The 21,447-nt window shown below is 39.9% G+C and overlaps 4 protein-coding genes across 7 annotated transcripts; 2 read left to right on the top strand and 2 right to left on the bottom strand.

Moving 5' to 3' along the window:
* The first annotated feature begins 291 nt into the window (after positions 1-291).
* On the top strand, positions 292-5,842 carry bglapl (bone gamma-carboxyglutamate (gla) protein, like). 2 transcript variants are annotated; one of them, XM_088419714.1, is made up of 5 exons: positions 292-404; positions 3,444-3,626; positions 3,704-3,961; positions 5,080-5,182; positions 5,293-5,842. In XM_088419714.1, the coding sequence occupies exons 2-5, from the start codon at positions 3,509-3,511 to the stop codon at positions 5,393-5,395; spliced, it is 582 nt and encodes a 193-aa protein (XP_088275840.1). In that variant the 5' UTR covers positions 292-404; positions 3,444-3,508; the 3' UTR covers positions 5,396-5,842. The 2 variants fall into 2 exon arrangements, with proteins under 2 accessions (XP_088275840.1, XP_088275842.1); XM_088419716.1 differs by having other exon boundaries at positions 311-404; positions 3,505-3,626.
* Positions 5,843-8,086: 2,244 nt separating this feature from the next.
* On the bottom strand, positions 8,087-15,263 carry LOC148421044 (sodium-dependent phosphate transport protein 2B-like). The gene is made up of 13 exons (XM_088419391.1): positions 15,069-15,263; positions 14,205-14,241; positions 14,012-14,122; positions 13,299-13,427; positions 13,079-13,222; positions 12,882-12,993; positions 11,833-12,025; positions 10,446-10,541; positions 9,978-10,098; positions 9,733-9,900; positions 9,521-9,637; positions 8,994-9,118; positions 8,087-8,907 (listed from the first exon to the last, which is right to left on the bottom strand). Exons 1-13 carry the CDS (start codon positions 15,090-15,092, stop codon positions 8,374-8,376), a joined length of 1,911 nt encoding a protein of 636 aa, XP_088275517.1. The 5' UTR covers positions 15,093-15,263; the 3' UTR covers positions 8,087-8,373.
* Positions 15,264-16,662: 1,399 nt separating this feature from the next.
* Positions 16,663-18,927, top strand: LOC148421045 (OCIA domain-containing protein 1-like). Of its 3 annotated transcripts, none has more exons than XM_088419551.1 (8): positions 16,663-16,830; positions 16,995-17,073; positions 17,564-17,617; positions 17,715-17,762; positions 17,895-18,024; positions 18,119-18,273; positions 18,590-18,751; positions 18,812-18,927. In XM_088419551.1, the coding sequence occupies exons 1-8, from the start codon at positions 16,777-16,779 to the stop codon at positions 18,847-18,849; spliced, it is 720 nt and encodes a 239-aa protein (XP_088275677.1). In that variant the 5' UTR covers positions 16,663-16,776; the 3' UTR covers positions 18,850-18,927. The 3 variants fall into 3 exon arrangements, with proteins under 3 accessions (XP_088275677.1, XP_088275679.1, XP_088275680.1); XM_088419553.1 differs by having other exon boundaries at positions 18,590-18,748; XM_088419554.1 differs by having other exon boundaries at positions 17,895-18,021.
* Positions 18,928-19,242: 315 nt separating this feature from the next.
* Positions 19,243-20,674, bottom strand: rhbdd2 (rhomboid domain containing 2). Its single transcript, XM_088419550.1, has one exon. It carries the CDS (start codon positions 20,449-20,451, stop codon positions 19,501-19,503), a length of 951 nt encoding a protein of 316 aa, XP_088275676.1. The 5' UTR covers positions 20,452-20,674; the 3' UTR covers positions 19,243-19,500.
* Between the last annotated feature and the right edge of the window lie 773 nt (positions 20,675-21,447).

The raw sequence follows: 21,447 nt of genomic DNA on the forward strand, positions 1-21,447 counted from the left end.
TTTTACATGAGACATCAGTTCATCCATTCATAAATGTACATCATGGTATATAATGGCGCATTAAATGCATGGACAGATTCTCAAATGTATACGGGGGAGCACCAACCTTTTTGATACCTATAGCTACTTCTTGTGTACCGATTCATACGAAGGGCTATCAGGTTGATACACTCTTGTAATTTAACAAATTTGCTCAATTTCGCTTAACTAATTTTAGTGTTTTCTTTTATTAGAATGGCGACACAGAAGAAGACTGGTTAGCCCATTTGTCTCACAATCCAGAGGTCCCAGGTTCAATCCCAGCTCATCCTTTGCCTTACTTTGTGGAGTTTCCATGTTCTCCCCATGCTCGTGGGTCTTCTCCAGGCACTCTGGTCTCTTCCCATGTCCCAAAAGCATGCATGGTAAGTGTATTGGGCTTTCCAAACTGCCCTTAGGTGTGATTGTGAGTTAAGTGGTTGTTATTCTCTGTGTGCTCTGCGATTGGCTAACAACAAGTCCAGGGTGTCCCCCACCTACTGCCCAAAGATGGCTGGGTTAGGCACCAGCAAGCCAGTGACTCTAGTCAGGATAAACGTCTACAGATAATAATCATAATCAATACCGCCCCCACCCCCCAAAAAAGTGTCATGTCTTATTATCTGTCTGATTTTATCCTCAAAGGGAGTCGCTATCCAGTGTAGACAATGTGATTTAAGCCTTTTTAGGAAGGTTGCGGCAAGTGTTTTGTGAACTTCATCCACACAATAAAAAAAAAACCATAGAGCTAGACATTGAAATTACATGGCTCATTTTCCAAGACAAACCCCTAACACTGGGAATAACACCAGACTATAGAATACAAAAGCATCAAGCTCAGATGGCACTAGCAGTAACATCGTATGGACGACACTTTGTTGGCCGCTTGGCAGTCTTTGGGGCATGAAGGTCTCCATAAAATGTATGCATACAGTATAACCGACATTTTATAGCTGCTGCAGTATAGTTGAGATTAGTTGTTTTTCTACGAAGTGACCCACAGCTGCATCCGCACTTGAACCATATCTCACATCCTAAAACCGCTTGCGTATCACCATATAGCAACACATAGGCCTTCCTTATATTTAGCTACGCGCAAGCACGAGGCATGTGTCTATCGGGCCACCGCTTAGTGTTGCCAAGCGCCATTGCCCGTGCCAGATTCTCCCATCTCTAAATAGTGCTTGCCCGCGGCTGTGGCGGGACGCTGGAGCACTCTAATTAAGTCTGTCGCATAATGAGCCTGACCGCTACTCCGTGTCACTCGATTAGAAGCTTGCGGTGCCCTCGCACTGTAGTTTGGGGTTTGTGGGGGTGGGATAAAGCATGTGGGGCAAAGGAGCGTAGTAAAATGATAGCAATGGCACAAGTGGCATCGCTTGACTCTGCAGAAGAAACACTCTATTAAAATCCAATCACACTGCATACATGATGCTCATCTAAAACTTTCATATCATATTTGAACGCTGTGCCCAAGACATATGATTGAAACTATGAAAATTCATTTTACCGTTGATCGATGGAGTGGGCTATAATGAACATATACGCTTGAACCCATGCACTCACTGTACTCAGTACAAACTGTTCTGGAACATTGCTTGGTCTTCCATCTGTTCAAATGACATGCACAGATAAGATAGATGATACAAGTTCCCGTAGGAAATAAAATGAACCCGCTCCAGGGTCAAACTCTACAGGCATCTTGAAATGCATTCTCAAGTCATGTACGAAAATGTGGAAATACTGTAAGTAATGTAAAAGAAAACATCTGTTAATAATGAACATTAAATTTGACGGCAGAGTTGCGGTTGTGGGGGAGAGGGGTTCAAGTGGAAAACAAATCGAATGTTCACGTGTGAACGTCATGACCCCACATATTGCTATTTGTTATTTTTCTGTTCTCTGGTTATCATTGAAAAGACTTCATATAACATAATATAACACAGAAAAAACACACACAAAAAGCCAAATCAAAAGCAAAACACCTGTTTGAAATGTAATCTTTAGAGCGCAATGAAGTTGAGGCCTCAAAAGATTTGAACTACCACTTTCAAAAGTGGGCAGTTTTAAACTGTATGAGTCCATGTATAATATCTTTGTAAACTGAAAACAGTACAGTTGTAAAAACATATGTATCTTCTGTAAAGTGGTTTGTCATATTTCACTTTTATCTGTCTTACACAGTGTTGAATGGGCGTAGAATGGGTGGTAGAAGGCTGTTTGTCATGACTGTTTGTCAGTTTGGTATGATAGTATACTCATAATTTACATAGTTTTTGTTTTTTGCATGCAAACATTTGCATCATTTTGAAGATCCCTGTTAAGATTTAGCAAAAACTAGCTATATGCTACCTCACTGTACCTGCACACAAAAATAGCTTCAAATTATTTTTAAATCCAGTATAGCGCAGTACAGTAGTTAAGTACAACTCTTTAGTTATATACAGTACGTTTTTATTGTAGTTTTTTTTTTTTTTATTCCCCTATATTTTAGCACTTGTTCACATTTACATGTTTCAGTGACTAAGGTTATTGTAGTTAATGTAAAACATGAAATAACTCAAACCTAAAACTGACAAACACATTTATGTTAAGGAAATAAAATAACAAAATTGCTTGAAGAAAACCTCACAAACCGCATCTTACATGTATAAACGGAACTAAACCTAACTAAAATAATGATTAAAGTATCCTTTGTTTTTGTCTGACAATCAATTGCATACATAAGCTTTCTGGGTTCATTTTAAATGTATTATTTTGTTATACTTTACACTATTACGCTTTCAAGGTTAATTTTCAATGTATTTATTTTGATTATACTTTACACAATCATGATTTTTTGTGTGTGTGAAATAAAAATGACATCAGTAATCACTTGACAAATACTGATATTAAAGCCGATCACAAATGTTGCATAAAATGGCTCAAATCAGCAGATGAGGATCAAGCCTATCATTATTGGCCTAAGTGTAGTTGTGTAGTAGAGAATTGTGTTTTAACTGGCTTTGTTACACAATACTTTGTTGCCTTTTTAAAATATAGATAAATATTCCATGTACTGTACTGTAGTTAAAAAAAAAAAAATCTAAACACAAATCAAAGTTTACAAATGTGAGATAAAAGATGACTGCAATGAAATATCCAAAAATATTATAACCGTAAACTTGTTCAATTAGTTGATATAGATTTTTGCCTTTTTTGTTGCAACAAAATGTGTTAATGCTCAAGGAGTATATGGAAATGATTATGTAACCCTAACCCTAACACTTGAAGAATTTCAGCCTAAAAAAAGTCCAAGAACTTTTCAGGTTGAATGAGCGCGTGCGTTGGGGTGACTGAAATCTTGGAAAGGGTCCCGGGCTAGAGTGGGAGTTTTTGTGGCAGCCTCCTTTGACATTGTGACATGCGATTCTCCAACCAATCAGAGGGTCTCTTGACTGTCTGAATCTGGTCGGGGACAAGAGTATATAATGAAGCTGGCTACAGAGGGATGGAAGCAGAAGCAAGAAGCTCATCCGAAGAACTCAAACTTCCACTTCAAGACACGATGAAGACTCTGTGCCTCCTCGCCATCTGCGCACTCCTCTCAGCTTGCTGGGCCACAGGAGGTAAGGAGCGTTCCGGAACATCACCGCCCGTGCTCCAAGGAACCTTTGCTGATCATTTTCTCTCTTCCTTTCAACAGTCGTTGAGTCTCACGATGGCGACTCTGATCACTCAGATGCCGGCAACCTCGCCGAGGCCGGAGACCACGCCGATGCCGGGGACAACGGCGACGCCGGAGACAACGCCGATTCCTCGGCCTCCGACTCATCGGACTCATCCGATTCTGACTCAGACTCCAACTCTGATTCCGACTCAGCATCTGACTCTGACTCCGACTCTGCCTCCGACTCGTCCTCCTCTTCATCTTCTTCTTCGTCTGAGTCAGACAGCACTGAAGGTAAGCCTTTGATACCAACACAAAGCAAAATAACGTGTGTGATTGACGCCCCAAAAAATGAATAGCCAAACAGTCTTTGCTTAAACTTTTCAAAAATTAAGCCCTTAAAAATGAGTAGCTTACAGATGATATATTTTCAACAAAATGCACAATATGAGATGTAAGGCAGTGAAGGCTGTCTTGTAACTTCTTCACCTGGCATCAAGTATTACAATACTTAAGATATATGAGAAGTTGCTTGTAGTACTATTTTTTTATTAGACAGGACTTTGGCACCATCTATTGGTTCCAGAAAGCACAAAAACAAAACAAAACAATGATTGGGTGAGTTTTTCCTACAAATAACAGAGTATGGTGAATGGATAGGGACCAAGCATTGCAATGATTAGTAAAAATTAGGAATGAGTGGTTTCTGAAATCAGGTGTCATTGCCAATACCCTCCTAATTTTAAGGGACCGGCACTTGTTGAAGCTGCTGATACCAGCCACCAAGATGTAATTAGTGCTCTATTATGGTAGTTTGACATATTGGTGAATAATCATCGGCTTCAGAAAGAAATTGAGCCACAAAATGTGTCATTATGTTTAATTAAAATTTACACATCAATACTACTGGAGTGTACTTGTTATCAGTGAGTACTCAATTCTCCTACTGCCAATTAAATAGCCACATCTAATTGACACCTTCCTAAAAATGATTCATACATGCCTACAATACGGCGACAAAGCCTCCCAAGAAGATCCTAAACTCATGACAACACTTCAGCTATGCATGAAACATTGCACCTCTAGTTTAAGACATGGTGTTTTTTTACTTGTTTCTAGTAGCCATCAGGGTTGATAACAACTTAGTGAGCAGTGGCCGTGCATGCATCCGTCTTTCTTTATCATGCCATTCACAGCAAAACAGATTATTTTAAAGTTTGCATTCAGATGAATTATGCATTTGTCCTTTAAATCTGTAATCCATTTTAAACAATTGTGGCAACGTATCAAGGGGTCTATGAATTAAAAATAAAAAGTTAAAGGCAGCAATGTAAGGCCCTCCTACTTTTGGGGGATTTTACATAAATGATGTTTTGCATGTGAAATGTACATTCAACTTTTCCCCCTTCTAGGCAACGACTCTCAAGACGCTCACGTGGTCATGAAGCGAGACGTGGCCTCCGTTTTGCTGAGGACGAGACGCCAAGCCCCCCTCTCCCTTTACCAGATGGAGCGGTAAGAGTTGTTTTTTTTTTTTTTGTTTGTTTTTTGTTTTCAAATGATTTCACTTCAGTTCATTACACCTCAACGCTTGTCAACAATGCAATGTCTTGATTGTGGTGCAGCCTGAGAGAGGTGTGTGAGCTGAACGCCGGCTGCGACGAGATGGCCGAGACACAGGGCATCGTGGCGGCCTACACGGCTTACTACGGCCCCCCTCCATTCTAAGCGCTGTCGCTCACAACTTCGATTGGTTTGCCTCTCTTTTATTGTGCCATAGCAAACAGGCGCATCATATCTCCTCAACAAGTAGGAGACAAACACATTACGGTTTGGACCACCTTGTGATTATTCACACAGAGGTCACAAACCTTTGCACAAGTGACGTCCAAAGAGGTGCACATAAAGTACAGAGTTGCCCACATTTGTTGAAATGATTCCTCAGCCCCTCCCTTTTCGTACAACATGATGAATGGTGCTAAAAGTGTATTTGAATGATTGTATTGATATATTTATGCCATGCTTCAGCAGCGGTTATATTAATGAGCTCCTAGATGTACAGTAGTGTTAGTGGCTGTGTACAGAGTGTGTGAAACGTATGTGAACAATCTCCCATGGCTGTAACCACACATTGCCTTTGGATTTCAAATAAATAAATTATTTTTTGGCCAACAATGTCTTCAAATCTTTTGTTTTGTTTTTTCCTTGGTGGAAATCCTTTCCGTCCATCCATTTTTTTATAGCCGCTTATCCTCACTAGAGTCGCAGGCTTGCTGGTGCCTATCCCAGCTGTCTTCAGGCAGTAAACGGGAGACACCATGGACTGTTTACCAGCCAATCGCAGGGCACAAAGGGGCGGGCAACCATTCATGCACTCAATCACACGTAAGGACAATTTACAGTGTCCGCTACAGCTGCCATGCATCAATTTGGAATGTGGGAGGAAGCTGAAGTGAGAACCTACGCAGCCACAGGAAGAACATGCAAACTCGTCGCAGGAAGGCCTAGCTAGCTGGAATTGAACTTTTTTCCCCCAATAGTTTCGTCGGATGATAGAGCTAGCTTCCGCAGGCACTAGATGTCAGTGTTGAGCAGGCTGATTGAATTAGGTTTTTCCAATACTGTGCTGTATAGTCTATGTGTCACCCACACGAAGTTCTGATATGGCACAAATAATTAACTTTGCAATCAATATTAGATAAAGACCCTGTAGTAATTACTTTAAAACTATCAAGTTCAGCAGGGTCATATGTTAAATTCAGTTTGTCTATTGACTTCAATGGAGCGGATGAATTTGTTGTACTTTAGGTTGTATTGTCTTGTAAAAAACAAGATCAAATAGAGTTTGGAGGCATCAAGTACTGTCCAATTTAACTAAGAAATTAATAACTTTTACAGGCAAACTGTTTTCCAGATAAGATAGTGTCTTATGAGTTGCTGAGAAAAGTTACATTCACATAGATAAAATAAAAAACACACCCATGCAGCATGATGATTTATTTGAAAAGCTTCTAATGTTTCTTTCTTTCTTTCTTTCTTTCTTTCTTTCTTTCTTGCTTTCTATCTTTCTTTCTTGCTTTCTTGCTTTTTTTCTTTCTTTCTTTCTTTCTTCTTTAAATCATTCTTAAAACAAATTAGGATAACTCATCGTATATATCTGAAGATGGTTTCATTTTATTAATACAATTCCAGCTGTGTCATAAATAAAATAATAAATAGAATAGAATAGAATAGAATAGAATAGAATAGAATAGAATAGAATAGAATAGAATAGGCCTTTACTGCCATTGTACACAGATATAGTACGAGATTGTAAGATTAAATGGTAATGAATACTAGATAAAAGAATTTTCAAACTTTAGTTTGTCCCACAGGAGCAAAATAACAATTTTGACAAATACCGACATCAGTTAAGGGTGCCTTCTACTGGACATTCAACACACCACAATAATAATCCAGTTCATCATGCAGGCTCCTACTTTGGAGAGAACTACAGCAGAGGGCCCCAACCACCGCTCCGTAGCCCAGTACCGGTCCGTGGATCAACTGGTACCGGGCTGCTTTGGTTTGGTTTGATCTTTGCGTTTTGGCGCTACTTCTGGCCGCTGTTGATATTACATAGTGAGAAGGATCATGTGGTTTTGAGAGCGCTGAGGAGGCAAGTGATAAAAAGGTTGGGAGCGGCTGAACTACACAATAACGGTTATACAGGTACTCTTTTACAGTAGTCCCAAATCATGACGTCAATTACCAACTGCTTGTTTGTCTATGTCTTTGTTTTTTTCTTTTTTTTATCAGTTTCTTTTGCCTCTTTGAATTGAAGATAAAATCAGGCTAATTGAAGATTAAATATGGCCGTGTACATCATAAGGATTTGACACACTCAAGCAAGATGCATTATGATACGAATAGCATGTTCTTTAGATCCACATGCTGGTCTGAACAACCTGTGTGCATTTGTTACACACTGACAGACGTTGCACGTGACCACCATGCAAAGTCCAGAGAGGGTGTCTTTTGGGTACATCGTGTGTGCTACTGACTATGTCCGCATTATTAAAGGCAATTATGTCACTAATTTGTTTAATGATAGACTCACCACACTGAAGTTGGGGACTTAAAACCTGGATAAATTACAGCAGTTTACAGTGTACTCTATGACTCACAGCTGCCCTATATTGCTCATGCACATTGTTCCAAAACATGTGAGAGCAAATGGATTTGTTTCTATTATTAGAAGCAGCCAAACGATCAATAGGTAAGAATAGATGTTGTAGGAACAGAACACACATGACTAAAGTTGAAAAAGTTTATTTAGATGGACATTCATCTAATTTCAAACACATATTCTTTGAATATAATCACTCTTTATAATTACAAAATAATTTCACACCTCAAAGGACGTGTGAAAAAGGTCACTGCATTGTGTTGTTTTTTTACATGAAAAAAATCTAGGCGATACAAACAATGGAGGCTGATGAAAATAGAGTTACACTGAGCATTGTTGGAACTGAAAGAATGTAGGATTTGAAGTTACAGATATGATCCCATTTGTATTGTAGTGTTACATTATTGTCAGACATTTGCTGCCAGCTCACGGTTACTCCATCGTCCCCTTTACATTACATTAAATAATCCAGTTACGACATAAATAAAGTTAATTTTGTAGCATAATGTGCTTGGTTGCATTCAGCATGATGGGAAACTCAAAGTCTGGTCATTTTCAGACTCACTGGCTTGATCTCATTTTCCACCTCTTCCTCTACACACATTGCAGGGTTGTCATAAGCTTTTACCTGCCCCTTCTTGTTGCCTTGTCCTTTCTCGTCAGTGTTGCAGCATTTGCAGCAGCAGCAGCATTTGGCAGTGAACACACCCACTACTTTGTCCCAGGGCTCCAGCGAGTGAGCCCAAAGAGGGAGGAAGTCCCAAGACCGCAACGCGGCTGGCAGGCACTCGGGCTTCCTTTTCTGCAGCACGTTGATGACAATGATGACAATGAGAAGAGCCGCGAGAGGGCACGCCACGCCCACTAGGACCTGCCATCCAGCCAGCGACAGACTGAAGACGAGGAGCGGCAGAAGGAAGAAGCAAAGGATGATGTAGACTGCAGCAAACCAGCGGTAGGAGGCCGTGATGTTCCCCAAGGCTTTGGCCAGTCGGATGGGGAAGCGCATGAATGGAATCGGATACCACAAAATAATGCCGGAGATGTTGAACAGGAAGTGAACCAAGGCGATCTGGAGAACCCATAAATGCGCTACATTAGCATGCAGGTAAACCACAAAAATGGATTCGTCATGAATGTTTGTGTCATATTACTGACCTGCAGAGCGTTAGCCAACGTATCTCCTGGACTGGCCATGGCTGCCAAGATGGCCGTTGTGGTGGTGCCAATGTTGGAACCAAGGGACAATGGATAGGCTCTCTGTATGCTGATGACACCAATACCTGCAGGTATGTGCACAAAGCAGGCCTATGAGAATTTTTTTTGCTCTAATCATTCCCCCAAGATGAACATTCTCCCACTGTATTATAAGCTTGATTGTTTAGGGTTTGTTTCTGATTAATAAGACCAATGTGTTGTACAAACAATACAAAGATTTTTTTTTTTTTAAGTGTAGCACTTTGTATGCATGGATCAGCAGTACATGTAGAGGTTGTTGGATGAGTAGATGTACTGTATGATGGGTGGTTTTGGTTAAATGGGTGGTTAAAAAGATGCACACATCGCTGGTAGGTGAATTCATTGCAGTTACGTTGGTATTTGAAAATATACGGTGTACACGACAGTGGATGACTGGAGGGAAGGACAGATGGATGAAAAATGAATAAACAGATGCGTGGCCTCACCAACAAGTGGAGTGATCGCCGAGGTAAAAACAGAGCTGCTCTGCACAATGAATGTCATCCCGGCTCCGACTAAAATAGCAATGTATCCTGTGACCCAACCAAAGGGGAATGGGAAATCTGCACACATGAACGCACAGTGTTAGCGTAAGACATTTTCACCAGTCACATGGAAAGGATTGTGCTGTATGAGCCAAACTTGCGTCACCACTCACCAGTGTTAAGTATTTTCTTGATGATCATGGCCACTTGACCCTTGAGCATGGAGTTGAGCAGCTTGACTATAAGCAACAGGCAGGTGCACAAAACCAGCAGAGAAAGAGCCAGAAGAATAAGACCCACAGCCAGGTCGGAGAGGTTCACGTCTACAAAAAGGTGATCACCTGACAACACACACACCCAGGCAGCATGTAGGCAAGTACGTACACAGATGAATTATTTTATGTCCCTTCATGCTCACATTTCTTGATGTTGAACGTCTGTGAAATGTTCTTGAGTGTGAATGTATAGTTGCCATCCACCCAGCACATTGACTGAGTTGTGCAATTCTCTGGACCAGGAACGGTGACATTTACTGTGGTCTGTAAGTCAGCCACAGTTTAAAAAAAAATAAATCAAACAATTTCACCAGGGTGTCATGCACATCCGTTATTATATTTCATTTGATTATTCAGAGAGGTTTGAGGTTGGTAGCAATTGACACCTTAGGCTTTGCTGTATTGATAAGCATATCGTCCACTGATACACTAATTGACTGGAAGTGTTGCAAAATTGCAGCTTGGCAAAACGTTTATCCATCCCTGACTCCCTCATGAAGCACTTGTGATTTGTTTATTTACTCCTGGTATTATAATTTGAAAATCTTATGCGATCAATCAATATTAAACTGCTCAGCCTAAGATTTTGTACCAGTGATAACTGCACCTACCATGTTAGTGTAAGTTTTACACCACTTCTTGATGAGACTTTTGTTGCGGGCAGCTGGGTCTCCAGTGGCTATTTCGCTCAGGACAGACTTGTCCAGCTGTGTCAGAAGGAAACAGGAGAACATGCACAAATGTGTAATCAGAATTAATCTTGTCCAGTCTAATAGACCAATTGATCAAGTCTAAAGGACATTTTCTTAATGAACATAAGACAAAAGTGGTTTGAAAACAATGTAATGCATGGTCCTGGCAGAATCATTTTAATCCCACCAAACATCTTCTGTTGTATATGCAAGTAAATGACAGCTGATAACTGATCGTAAATGATCATTCTTCCACATGATTGAGAAGATGGCAAAATAAACATTGTTTTTTCAAAAGAAAAAAATCTATGAACCAAGGAGATTGTTGCCTTGAAACCAAGCAAAATGTCAAGGTCAGCTCATTGCACAAGACCCGCACAAACTTCACAAGACCATGGTGACAAGCAAAGGAATTTGTTTGTCTTTGGATTTTACATCCAGATCTTTGCAGTCATTGCTAAGATGGAGTATTCTGTTGAAAGAAGGAGTGGGCCAACAGAGTTATTTATTTGAGCCAGAATGAGCCTCTCATATGGAATCAGGCAAAGAAAATGGCAAGACTGCCTCAGATTCATCAGACGAAGATGAAGAAAATGCTATGTTGGCAAGACGCCAGGAGGGAAGCCAAGGCAAAGATGGAGGATGCTACTTTAATTACATGCCAGACATCAAGTGCTTTTTTTGCATGAATACAAACTTGCAGAGGATAAAATCAAACAAAATGATCTAAAATTCTTAACTGAAGGGTTGATTTACTTTCATGTGTCGCCCACAAAGTACCACTCAAACTCATGTAAATCAATGGCTTAATCAAGAAGCGTGTGTGCACCCCCGCTCCCGATCAGCCATCTAACTGGTGAGTATTCCTACAATACAAAAGAAATGTAATCCAGACAATTAAGTGCCCTGCTATTTAGCTGTTCAAATCTGAATATTGTCTGCTTTAAGTTGGTTCCAGACAGACTTGTGTTAAACTCGATCACCCAGGCCTTTTTTTTTCCTTTTCTTTTTTTTGGGCTTATTATGGTGCTAAATGCGCCTGGCGGCCTCCATAGTGTCTCCTACATAAAGTTTTTGTGAGTTTTTGTAAGCTTTCTTTAACGGTGTAACCAAAATACAATTGTATGCCATTATTCCAGATGAACCTATGTTGTGTTCCTTCTGAGCTCTGGATGTACACTTTAAAAAAAAAAAAAAAACATGCTCATAATATGTTTTGTTGTCTACTCATTTGAACTGTCTCATCTTTTAAACACATACAAAATGTATGATGGAAAAAAAAAGACCGATGCACATCTCCGTCTACCTTTATAATTGAATCCGTGAGGACATCAGTGATGACGTTTAACAGGTCAGGCGCCTCCCCGCTCTGAATCTGGAACGAGTCGATGATGAGCCTGGTGACCACGTATAAGTAGCCAGTGGCGACCTCTAGAGGCAGCAACACCAGAACCGACAGCCAGTTGAAGAAATCGTGCACCGTGGCCCCTGCAAACGCCCTGAGAAGTCGTAAAGACGATTTTGATTAACGTTGAGCAGAATGGACTTTGCTCGCTTCTATTGGTAGCAACATTCATTACTGTGTTATTAGTGTATCAGTCAAGCTATGAATACTGTGCTGTTTTATGACACGCCGGATGATTTATTGACCTACCGCTGCAATAATGGACGCATTATCATACGTCTTTAGCTGATACTATTCAGTTGTGACCAAAACATGATATTCATTACAATCTTTTGAGAAAGGAAGGAAAATGAACACTCTCCTTTACAATTAGTGGTAATAGTGGCTATTTCAATTATGCCTGTCTAAACCAGATTTCCAATTTAGAGGGGGTCATCAGATTTTCTCTATCCTACAGCTGGTATCCCACTAAGGGGGGAATGCTGACGAGTGTCTGTTAAGGTTGCAGCTCTTTTGATCTCCTCCAGGGTTCATTCAAGGTCGCCAGAGGTCACTTGCACCTGTTGTAAGGAGCTTTGAAAATGTTCAATAGTTCTTTGTGACAAGAGCAACGTCTGGTAAAAATATTTACAATACGTTTTGGCCATTCACAGTTCACAAATGTTTGCACTTTTTCCCCACTGAAACTTTACTCCAGGTGTTGGCTGAAAGAAAATATAGTATTGTGTTTACATACGCTACGGTAAAATTTGTTATTATGTTGCCACTATCAGAAAGGAACTAGGGATCATAGTGTTTTCCCCAGAAAGAATGAATATACATTTGAAAGTTAGACTCTAAAAGTTAATCCGAGGTATTGTAGAACTGTTTGTGGGCCAAATCTGAGATTCTGACTGGTCGTAAAGGTCCCTCTAGCCCAAGGTTCCCCACTCCCGTGCATCAGATGTTACCTGCGAAAAACACTACGATCCCCAGCCTGCGTCATGGCAACCAGTGTGTTGGTGACCGAGGTGCCGATGTTGGTCCCCATGATGATTGGAACAGCCAGCTGGACTGTTAGCACTGCCACAAAAACAAAACAAAAAAAACACTTCTTCAGTCTTCTCCTCATGCCTGAATGTGTCACATCACATGTGCTGGCACTCACATCCCGAGGAGACCATGCTGACAACAATGGAAGACGAAGTGGAGGAGCTCTGAACCAGCAAAGTGACCAGGACGCCAATGACCAGACCGGCCAGAGGGTTGGACAAGACCACGTTGTCCTGGAAAATGTCGCCAGCTGCTTTGCCTGCATGGACAAGGCGGATAACATTTTTATTCTTGTTGTCCAAATGTAGTGACATGTCAGACCTTCAGACGCTTACCTCCAACAAGCTGGAATGCTGAGCTGAGGATGTCCAAAGAGCAGATGAACATGTAGAGGAGACCCAGTAGCACAACCAGTTTCAGCACAGACACCAACACCCGCAACACCTTCCCTTTGGTATCCAGAGCTGATATAATATCGAAAATAAAAAAAGGAAACATCAGTCATTTGAATCCCTTTATGATTCATCATACATATATAGAAATGGTCTATCCACTTACCATTTATACAAATTTTACCTGGTAAGCTTATTTATCAAAAGGCAAATGGTTCTCAATGATAATGAAGAAAGAAACCCTTGAAATTGTCTTTGGTTGCTCCAACATTGACACATTTGTGTTTTTTTTTTACGTCCACATTTAATTGTGTGGATCAGGGTGACGTCAGTTAAAACTGAGGCTTATTTGCAACCCAAGTTGCAATTGCTTGTTAGCACTTAAAACTTGCATGACAAAAAAGAACTATAACAATTATATTGTCCTTATCATTTATTAGTCATCATCATATGATACCAAACCTATTAGGGAAACACACCCAATGTACTCCAACTTACGCTGCATTTTTATTTATGACATGATAAACTGTATAGTGCCATTAGTATAACGGTGCTATAATGCTTGTTGGACTCAATCGGCATTGGCCGACAACTCACTTTGGCATTTTCCATTTCAATGTCATTGATGCGAAATATGCATGAACACCGCACCTCACCTGACCATGGCACCCCGGTGTCTTGCAGCTCAGGCAGATCCCAAGGGTCTTCCTCTTCTGGCTGCTCGTCCACCAGCGCCAGAGTCGAGTGTGCAGGACTTCCTCTTTGATCTATTCGCACGTTTATAGCAAGAGCACAACTATGACACATCATTCTTTGTTTGCACAACAATTCTTTCATTCGAAAACTTACTTTTGCTGTCATTTCTTTCATTGTGATCATCCACAAGCTGGAAATGTAAGGTCAAAATAAACGTCAGTCATCATTTGGAATCATTCAAACAAGTTATAAAAGTTTGGGATGTTTCATTAAGAGTTTTACCGCCATTTTATTTCATTTTAATTTTAATTCTAACCCTCCCACATTTTACTTTTGAATAGTTTCAAAAGCATTATCTGTTCAATGACGATCACGCACATTTGCCCACTCACATGCATGCCACAAGGTATTGATTATACAGTCACACGGCCACAGCAAAATTCCATGTGCAACACTATGACACGGAAATGAAGCTGAATTGATTTTTTTGGTTTTTGTGTTTAAAGATTTACAATCGTTCTAATAAAGTAGTAACAACTATTCTCTTGTCGGTCTGCTCTTTGAATATTTGCAATTTTTGTATTCATCAATAAAGTCGTGTTCTGATCTCATGTGTAAAAAACACATTTGAATGTAATACAGATCAGTGTTAATACTTGAATCTTGTCGTCTGTTACTTGTAAGCTCATATTTATTTTACACCATCATTAATATTTGTTTGGTAGGTGATCAGAAAAAAACACCTCTCTCCATAAATTCTTTATATTAATATTTGTTTGGTAGGTGATCAAAAAAACACCTCTATCCATAAATTCTTTATATTAAGAGTTACTTGGATACGTATTTCGTAGGGATTTCTAGCAACCTAAATTAGAACAAAAACATAGAAATGCATTTGAATTATTTTTATAGTTTGAGGATCTTCTATGAATAAACATTTATGTAAATGAGTATAGAGATGGCTTTCATGTAAAAACTAGAATGAAAGAATGAAAAAATGAATCTCAAAATCCTCACCTCAGGTGGCTTGAGTGCATCCATGCTGCCTGTCTGTGCTGTGCCTTAAGTCAAATGCTGCGTCCACACAGGTGGAGTTTGAAGGTGAAGGATGATGGATGGATGCCTCTACATTGTTGAGAGCTTTCACAGATAAGAGGAACACACCTTGCTTGGCCACTGACAATTTTCTTGTAATCTCGGCTATGTGTTGCAACTGTGTGTGTGTAGGTGTGTGTGTGTGTGTGTGTGTGTGTGTGTGTGTGTGTGTGTGTGTGTGTGTGTGTGTGTGTGTGTGTGTGTGTGTGTGTGTGTGTGTGTGTCATGGGGAGACTGTGGATCATTGTAGCACACTATTGATCTTCTTAATAGAGCTACCCATTGGTCAACACATCACAGTGTGCTAAATTTAGACTATTTTAAATGAAAAAATGTTAACGTTTCAAGGCTTCTATTTAGATTACAATGAGAGAATTATTACTGTCATAGCTTTGTATCTTTTATTGCGTGAAAATTTGAGTCGAACATGCTTGAAGTAGAAATTATTTTATTTTGTTCTTATCTGTATATTATTGTTATTTTATACCACGTGCATTGTATGAAACGCACACCTATTTGTTTTAACTATCGTTTGTTTTTATTTTTGTTGTGGGGGGTGTGGAGGGGCCTTTGGACTTTTGAGTTACATTTGTTCAAACCTGTGTGGATGCAGTTGTGATTTTCAGTCATTTCCAACACAGTGTAACAGCAGCCTCTAGGTAGCATAATAAGGTATTGCAAAACTTCATTTCATTTCATGTCAGCTGATAAATATAAATACGTACTGTATGCGATAAAAACATTTCAAATTTCGTGTGTGCAACTGTGCATGTGCAAAGTGTTACATTACTTGCCCATTAATCTTATACTATAATTGTTCTCTTGCATTTTGTTGGTAAACTGGAGCATAGTCCAGTTAAATTTAGTTGAAAACCCATACACTTTGGACTGGTTAATATTCAGTCCCAGGGAATGAGGACACATATAGAGGCAAATTTACACTTGTGACAAATTTGACGTCTTCACTCTTCACTGTTTGTTGCTTGATGTTTTTAAATGTGGGATGAACTTAGAATAAGCAGAGAAAATCTAAGCATCGCAGAATTAGCATCCAAACACCACAAAGAAGGTCAGAGCTGAAATTTAAAAAAAGAATTTCTCGACTGTGAAGTGGACATGCAAACCAATAGGCTAGGAAATTAATTCAGGATCCATTTTCTTTTTTTTTCTTGTCCTGAGAAATCCTATTAAAACTACAGAAATCTTCTAACCTTGAAATGTTTTACACTTCTAAATTATTCACGTGTTGCGTTAAATAAGGTACGGTACTGTATTTTAGAAATGTATGTCAAGAATCTACAGTGACCAATTCAACCCCTAGAGGGCAGTCGTGAACTGTTCTTGAAACAAGAGCTACAAACCGTATACTGTATCTAATTATTATACCGTATCTTCCGAAATTCAATGTCAACCAGTATTGTCAACTAATTGTGTGACAAACATAAATACGTTTAATTTTTGTGACTGTTTATTCACTGTCCGGAAATCCTTTAAATGACATCTTTTCATTTCCGGGTTACGTCACAGTCAGCGATGACATTGTACACACGCCAGTCTTCTTGCAGCTGCTTTTTTCTACTGTTTCACTTGCATTGAAGGCCAACAAACGTTCAGTTTTTATTTTCTCAACATGTCATCCACGACTGCAGGTTTTGATGAGGCTCGGCAGCGCCAACGAGCGCAGGTCAGCCGCACGCCGCCAAGTATTCTCCGATCCTCCAGTGTGCTAGCACGTTTAGCCAGCTAGCTTCGATTTAGGACTCAACTATTTACGTCGGGATTTTGTCCATAGCTGTCTTTGAGTCAGGAATAACGCGATTAAAAGTGTCTGTGGTTGCACCTCTGCAGGTTCCCGTGGAATATATCCCCACGGAGGAGGAGAAGAGGGTTTTCAGGGAATGCAACAACGAAAGCTTCTGGTATCGATGTAAGTTTTCTTAACAACCATTGCGAAAATCAAATTGGTTACTCTCTTCGCTTAAGAAGCAGTATAAATACACGTGTTCAAATCTGGTGAAGCTCTGTACTTCTGTTGAAGCAATATGTTGTCTAAACATAGCGAGACAAGTCAACGCTAACACCTGTACAGTGTTAAAGAAAAAAAGTTTACTGTCATGAAATCGAATCTGTAGCATCGCAACAATATGTCCCTGTCTTTTGCACGTTGTGTCGCAAGGTTAAAAAGTGTAACGAGCCTTTTTGACTAAGGAGTATTAAGAGTATTACTCCACTTAACCAGGTTAGGACGTAAACCTGCACCGTTTAATACAATATTCTTAAGGGTGTTTTAAATATTAACAAAGATTCAGGTGGTTCATGTCAATCCTTTTGGGGCTGGTGTGTTCAAAGTTATGGTCTGCAAGTTCAAATAAACCAAAAATGAATAAAAATAACCACAATATGTGCTTCCCTCGCAGCGGTGCCATTCTCATTGATAAGCATGGCAATCACTCAAGCCCTGGTTGCTAAAGGTAAGACCATAACCAATATATGTCCTATCATACTAATCATACATTGATGTAAAAGATAATGGGAAAACGTATTATCACCTGCACAATTTCCATTTAGGGTCTCTTTCTGCATCTCCAAGGTTTGGATCTCTTCCCAAAGTAGCCTGTAAGTTTCAAGATGGGACTTCTGAAGTCCCCCCACACACACACAGTTCAAAAGGATATTTTAAATATTCAGTCTAGAAACTAGCAACCATAATTTTTATGTGTCTTTGTGTCTGTCTGATTTATATTCCAGTTGCTGGCTTCTGTGGCTACCTGACAGGAAAGCTGTCTTATATGAAAACGTGTCAGGAGAAGTTCAAGAGACTGGACAATTCGCCTTTGGGAGAGGCGATCAGACAAAGGACGGGACTGTCTCCACAGTTGTGTGTTTTATCGTCACCACCACACTTAAAAAAAAAAAAAAAAAACACACGTAAAAGCAGACCACTAATTTCATTTTGTGGTTCTCCTGTATAGTCCTTTAGATGCACAGTCGGGAGAGAATGACCCTAACAGTCAGAACTATGACACTATGTTCCAACCAGAAGGGATGTCAATCACAGAACATGGATATGGATTTAACCCAGAAGCACCTGTCCACACGCAAAGAGCTGATGACTTTAATGTACCAGGTAACCTATGAATACTTGCCAAGCAATAATCAGTTGTGGGTGCAAGTTTTTTTTTCCATATTTCAGCAGGGCAGTTCAAAAGCAACTATTTGTGTCTATTTTTGTTGTTGTTTGATACTTTTATCTGAGGCAGACTTAACAATTTTATCTATTTGTTTAGTCATCCTCTAAATCCAAGTAAGAAAGTAAAGCACACAATGCCTTGAGTTCATTGTTTGAAGTACAACATCCTCTTCAAATAGAGTTTTATATAATTAGGGACACATATTTTTATAAGATTAGATAACCACAATCTATTTCGAACTGTCATCTCCAGCTCAGTCCTATGAAGAAGAGAACGAACCCAAGAGGAAGTCCATCCTCTATGAAGACCTGCGGCTGAAAAACCGAGAGAACTACGAGGTCACACTCACACAGAAGGCAGAGTCACTGCTCAAACCGTCCCCTGAAAAAGAGCCACAAAGACCATCAAAAAGTGGTAAAAAAAAAAAAAAAATTCATGAAAATGTAGAATTAATAATGTTTCTTTTCGTTACAGTGAAGAAGAATATCTATGGAGACAGCTGGGAAGAATGAGCATTTGTGTGTAAAAATGTACCTCACTGATTTTATGACATCTTTGCCTAAGTCAATTAAACCTTCAAGTTCTCTGTGTATATGACTGAATATTACACATAATACACATATTACACTTTCACTAATGTACCCTGATGTATTTTGAGGGTGCTTGAGCAGAGCAAAGTATAAATCTAAATGCTTTACTGTGTGCAGATTTAATTTAGCTCACTTTTAAACATGAAGCCGGTGGAAACAAAATCATATGCAAGCGACTGAATATTGGTGAATAGGTTCCGCACAAAGGAAAGTGTGACACACTTGTGCTTGAGACTTTAAAATTGAGAAAAGCCTCAACATTATTTCCACAGGTGATTAACGCCGAGAGACCAAGTTGTGTCTTATAGTCCAAATGTAAAAGTCACTGTTAAACTTTTTTTTTTTTATTTATAAACATCTTTAAAGTTTAGTTGGCATTGTGCATTTTACAGAGTGCCCGTAACATCTTTACAAATTGCGTGCAATGCACCAATAAACAGATGTGCAAGATTTTTTGCACATCCTTCATCTTTACTAGTAACACACTTAAACTCACAAATTTGTCACAGTTAAATAAAATGGTATTATTTCCATGATCATTTATTTGAATGGGTATGGTGTTTAAAAGAAAAACTATAGCTGGCCATGACTGTGATGGCTGTGCGCGCAGCTGTGTCCATGACTTGTCCCACCGAGGTTTGGTGCAAAGGCATGAGGATTATTTGAGAAGGGTGCAGCTCCAGACAGTGCAGTGACAGGGTTCACCCAACCTTCATACATCTTGTTGGAGCCACTAACTGCCATGCTGGCGCTTGACGACGGCGCATAGGCCTGCACCGGGTAAGATCCAGGTGTTGGGTTGATCTGAGGGAGGAGTGTTTTTCTCCTCTCTTCTGTGGAAGCTGGAACAAACGCCACCACGCCGATGCTCCTAAGCAAGCGGAAAGGTAACATCTTCTCCACAAGACCTGCCCTGGCCTCAGAGATGTCCATGATGGAGAACCATCCTCTTCCGTGCATCCAGCCGATGAGAGTGGAAATGATGCTGCAGGGTAGCACCGTGTGAGGAATTACTACGCTGGTGATGAGGACAAACACCCATGGGAGAGCCATGCTGGGGAAACTGACACCGCAGAGAAACGCTTTGGTCGTTTTTGTGTGCGTGGTGGTGAGGGCCACACACGCGAGGGCCATTGGAACTAACCCCTCCGTGGGCACATTGCTGTCCTGAATTAGATCCAGGAAGGCGTATGACAAGCCTGTCAGGGTGGACATCAAAAGGCACACCGACAGAAAGCGAACGGTGCCATAGCCTTTCTCCAAACTACCAGTGAGAAACACCATGGTGCAGATGCTTAGGAGCAGCTGACCGAGGGTTCTGTGGTAGAAAGGGTACGCCAAGAGTGTGTGCACGTGACCTTTGACAAAAACACTCGCTCCAACACTGAGGCTCCCCTCAGAGAAATCCAAGAAGGTTTGGAGTCCAAATACTGCGCAAGAGGTGAAGCCGATCAGGAACATCCCGCTCGTAATGACCGGAAGCACACCTCCGAAAACTTGGACGATTGTTCTAAAAGGAACCATGTTCTTCTTTTGGTCGTGGGATTCTAGACCACAATAAAAACTAATTTGGCCGGTCAACAATCGCCGAATCCCGGAAGTAGCGTTATTAACGTTACGGACTGTACAGGCCGTTGTAGTCTGTTAAGTAGTGCAGCATTGCGCATTACTGTTCGATTGCAAATACCAACAAGTACAGTATAACAAAAAGGCGAAAATGTTACATTTTTTTTGTTACAGTGGACTAAACAGCCCTTGTCTGAAACTTCCGGTTACGCTTTTCAAAATAAGGTATAAATTACTATTTTGGTTCATTTTGAGTGTTTTTACGGACGAATTAGACGGGGATCTTTCCAATATCATTGTTTCTGGAACAGGCGCCACCCTCACGTTTGTTTAAAATCAGAAAGTGCGGTGATTAAACGCCACTAGATCCGCTACCATTAATCTGTAGTGTGCCAATGGTATTTTTTTTTTTTATTATTGTTCAGTGCTGCTACCACAAAATAATATACGTATTTAGATTGACAAAACTCACTAGCACTGCAAGTGTCTATTTGGTTTTATTTGAAAACATTACCACCAAAAGTCTTGACTGGGTTTTATTTTGGAAATTTCCCGCAATGGCTGCGAATGTTCAAGAGAGTGGAACCTGCACGGAAAGTCACTTCAGGTGGATAGTCAACATTGATTTTTTTTTCTTGAGTCTACAAAAATATATTTTAAACAATGGACATGAGCATACAAATCTTTTGAACGTGTACCAGAAACATCCTAAAATATAATTTAGGTACGTTTCTTGGATTAAAAAAAAACGTAATTGTATTGTACATGTGTTATTGTTTAATATGCATTTCTTAAATTAAAAAAATACATTTTCTATGGCCAAGATTAGCGTTCAATACATAATTTTAAAGGACATTAAAACGTTTCACATTTGTTTTTTATTTCGTATTCGTGTTGGGAGATTACAACCTATCATGTTTTCAAACACATTTTCATTTGTGTAAAACGTTGAAA

This window comes from Hippichthys cyanospilos, chromosome 7, assembly GCF_059441005.1.
Source record: "Hippichthys cyanospilos isolate Australia breed blue-spotted pipefish chromosome 7, RoL_Hcya_1.0, whole genome shotgun sequence".
In the NCBI taxonomy this organism is placed as follows: domain Eukaryota; kingdom Metazoa; phylum Chordata; class Actinopteri; order Syngnathiformes; family Syngnathidae; genus Hippichthys; species Hippichthys cyanospilos.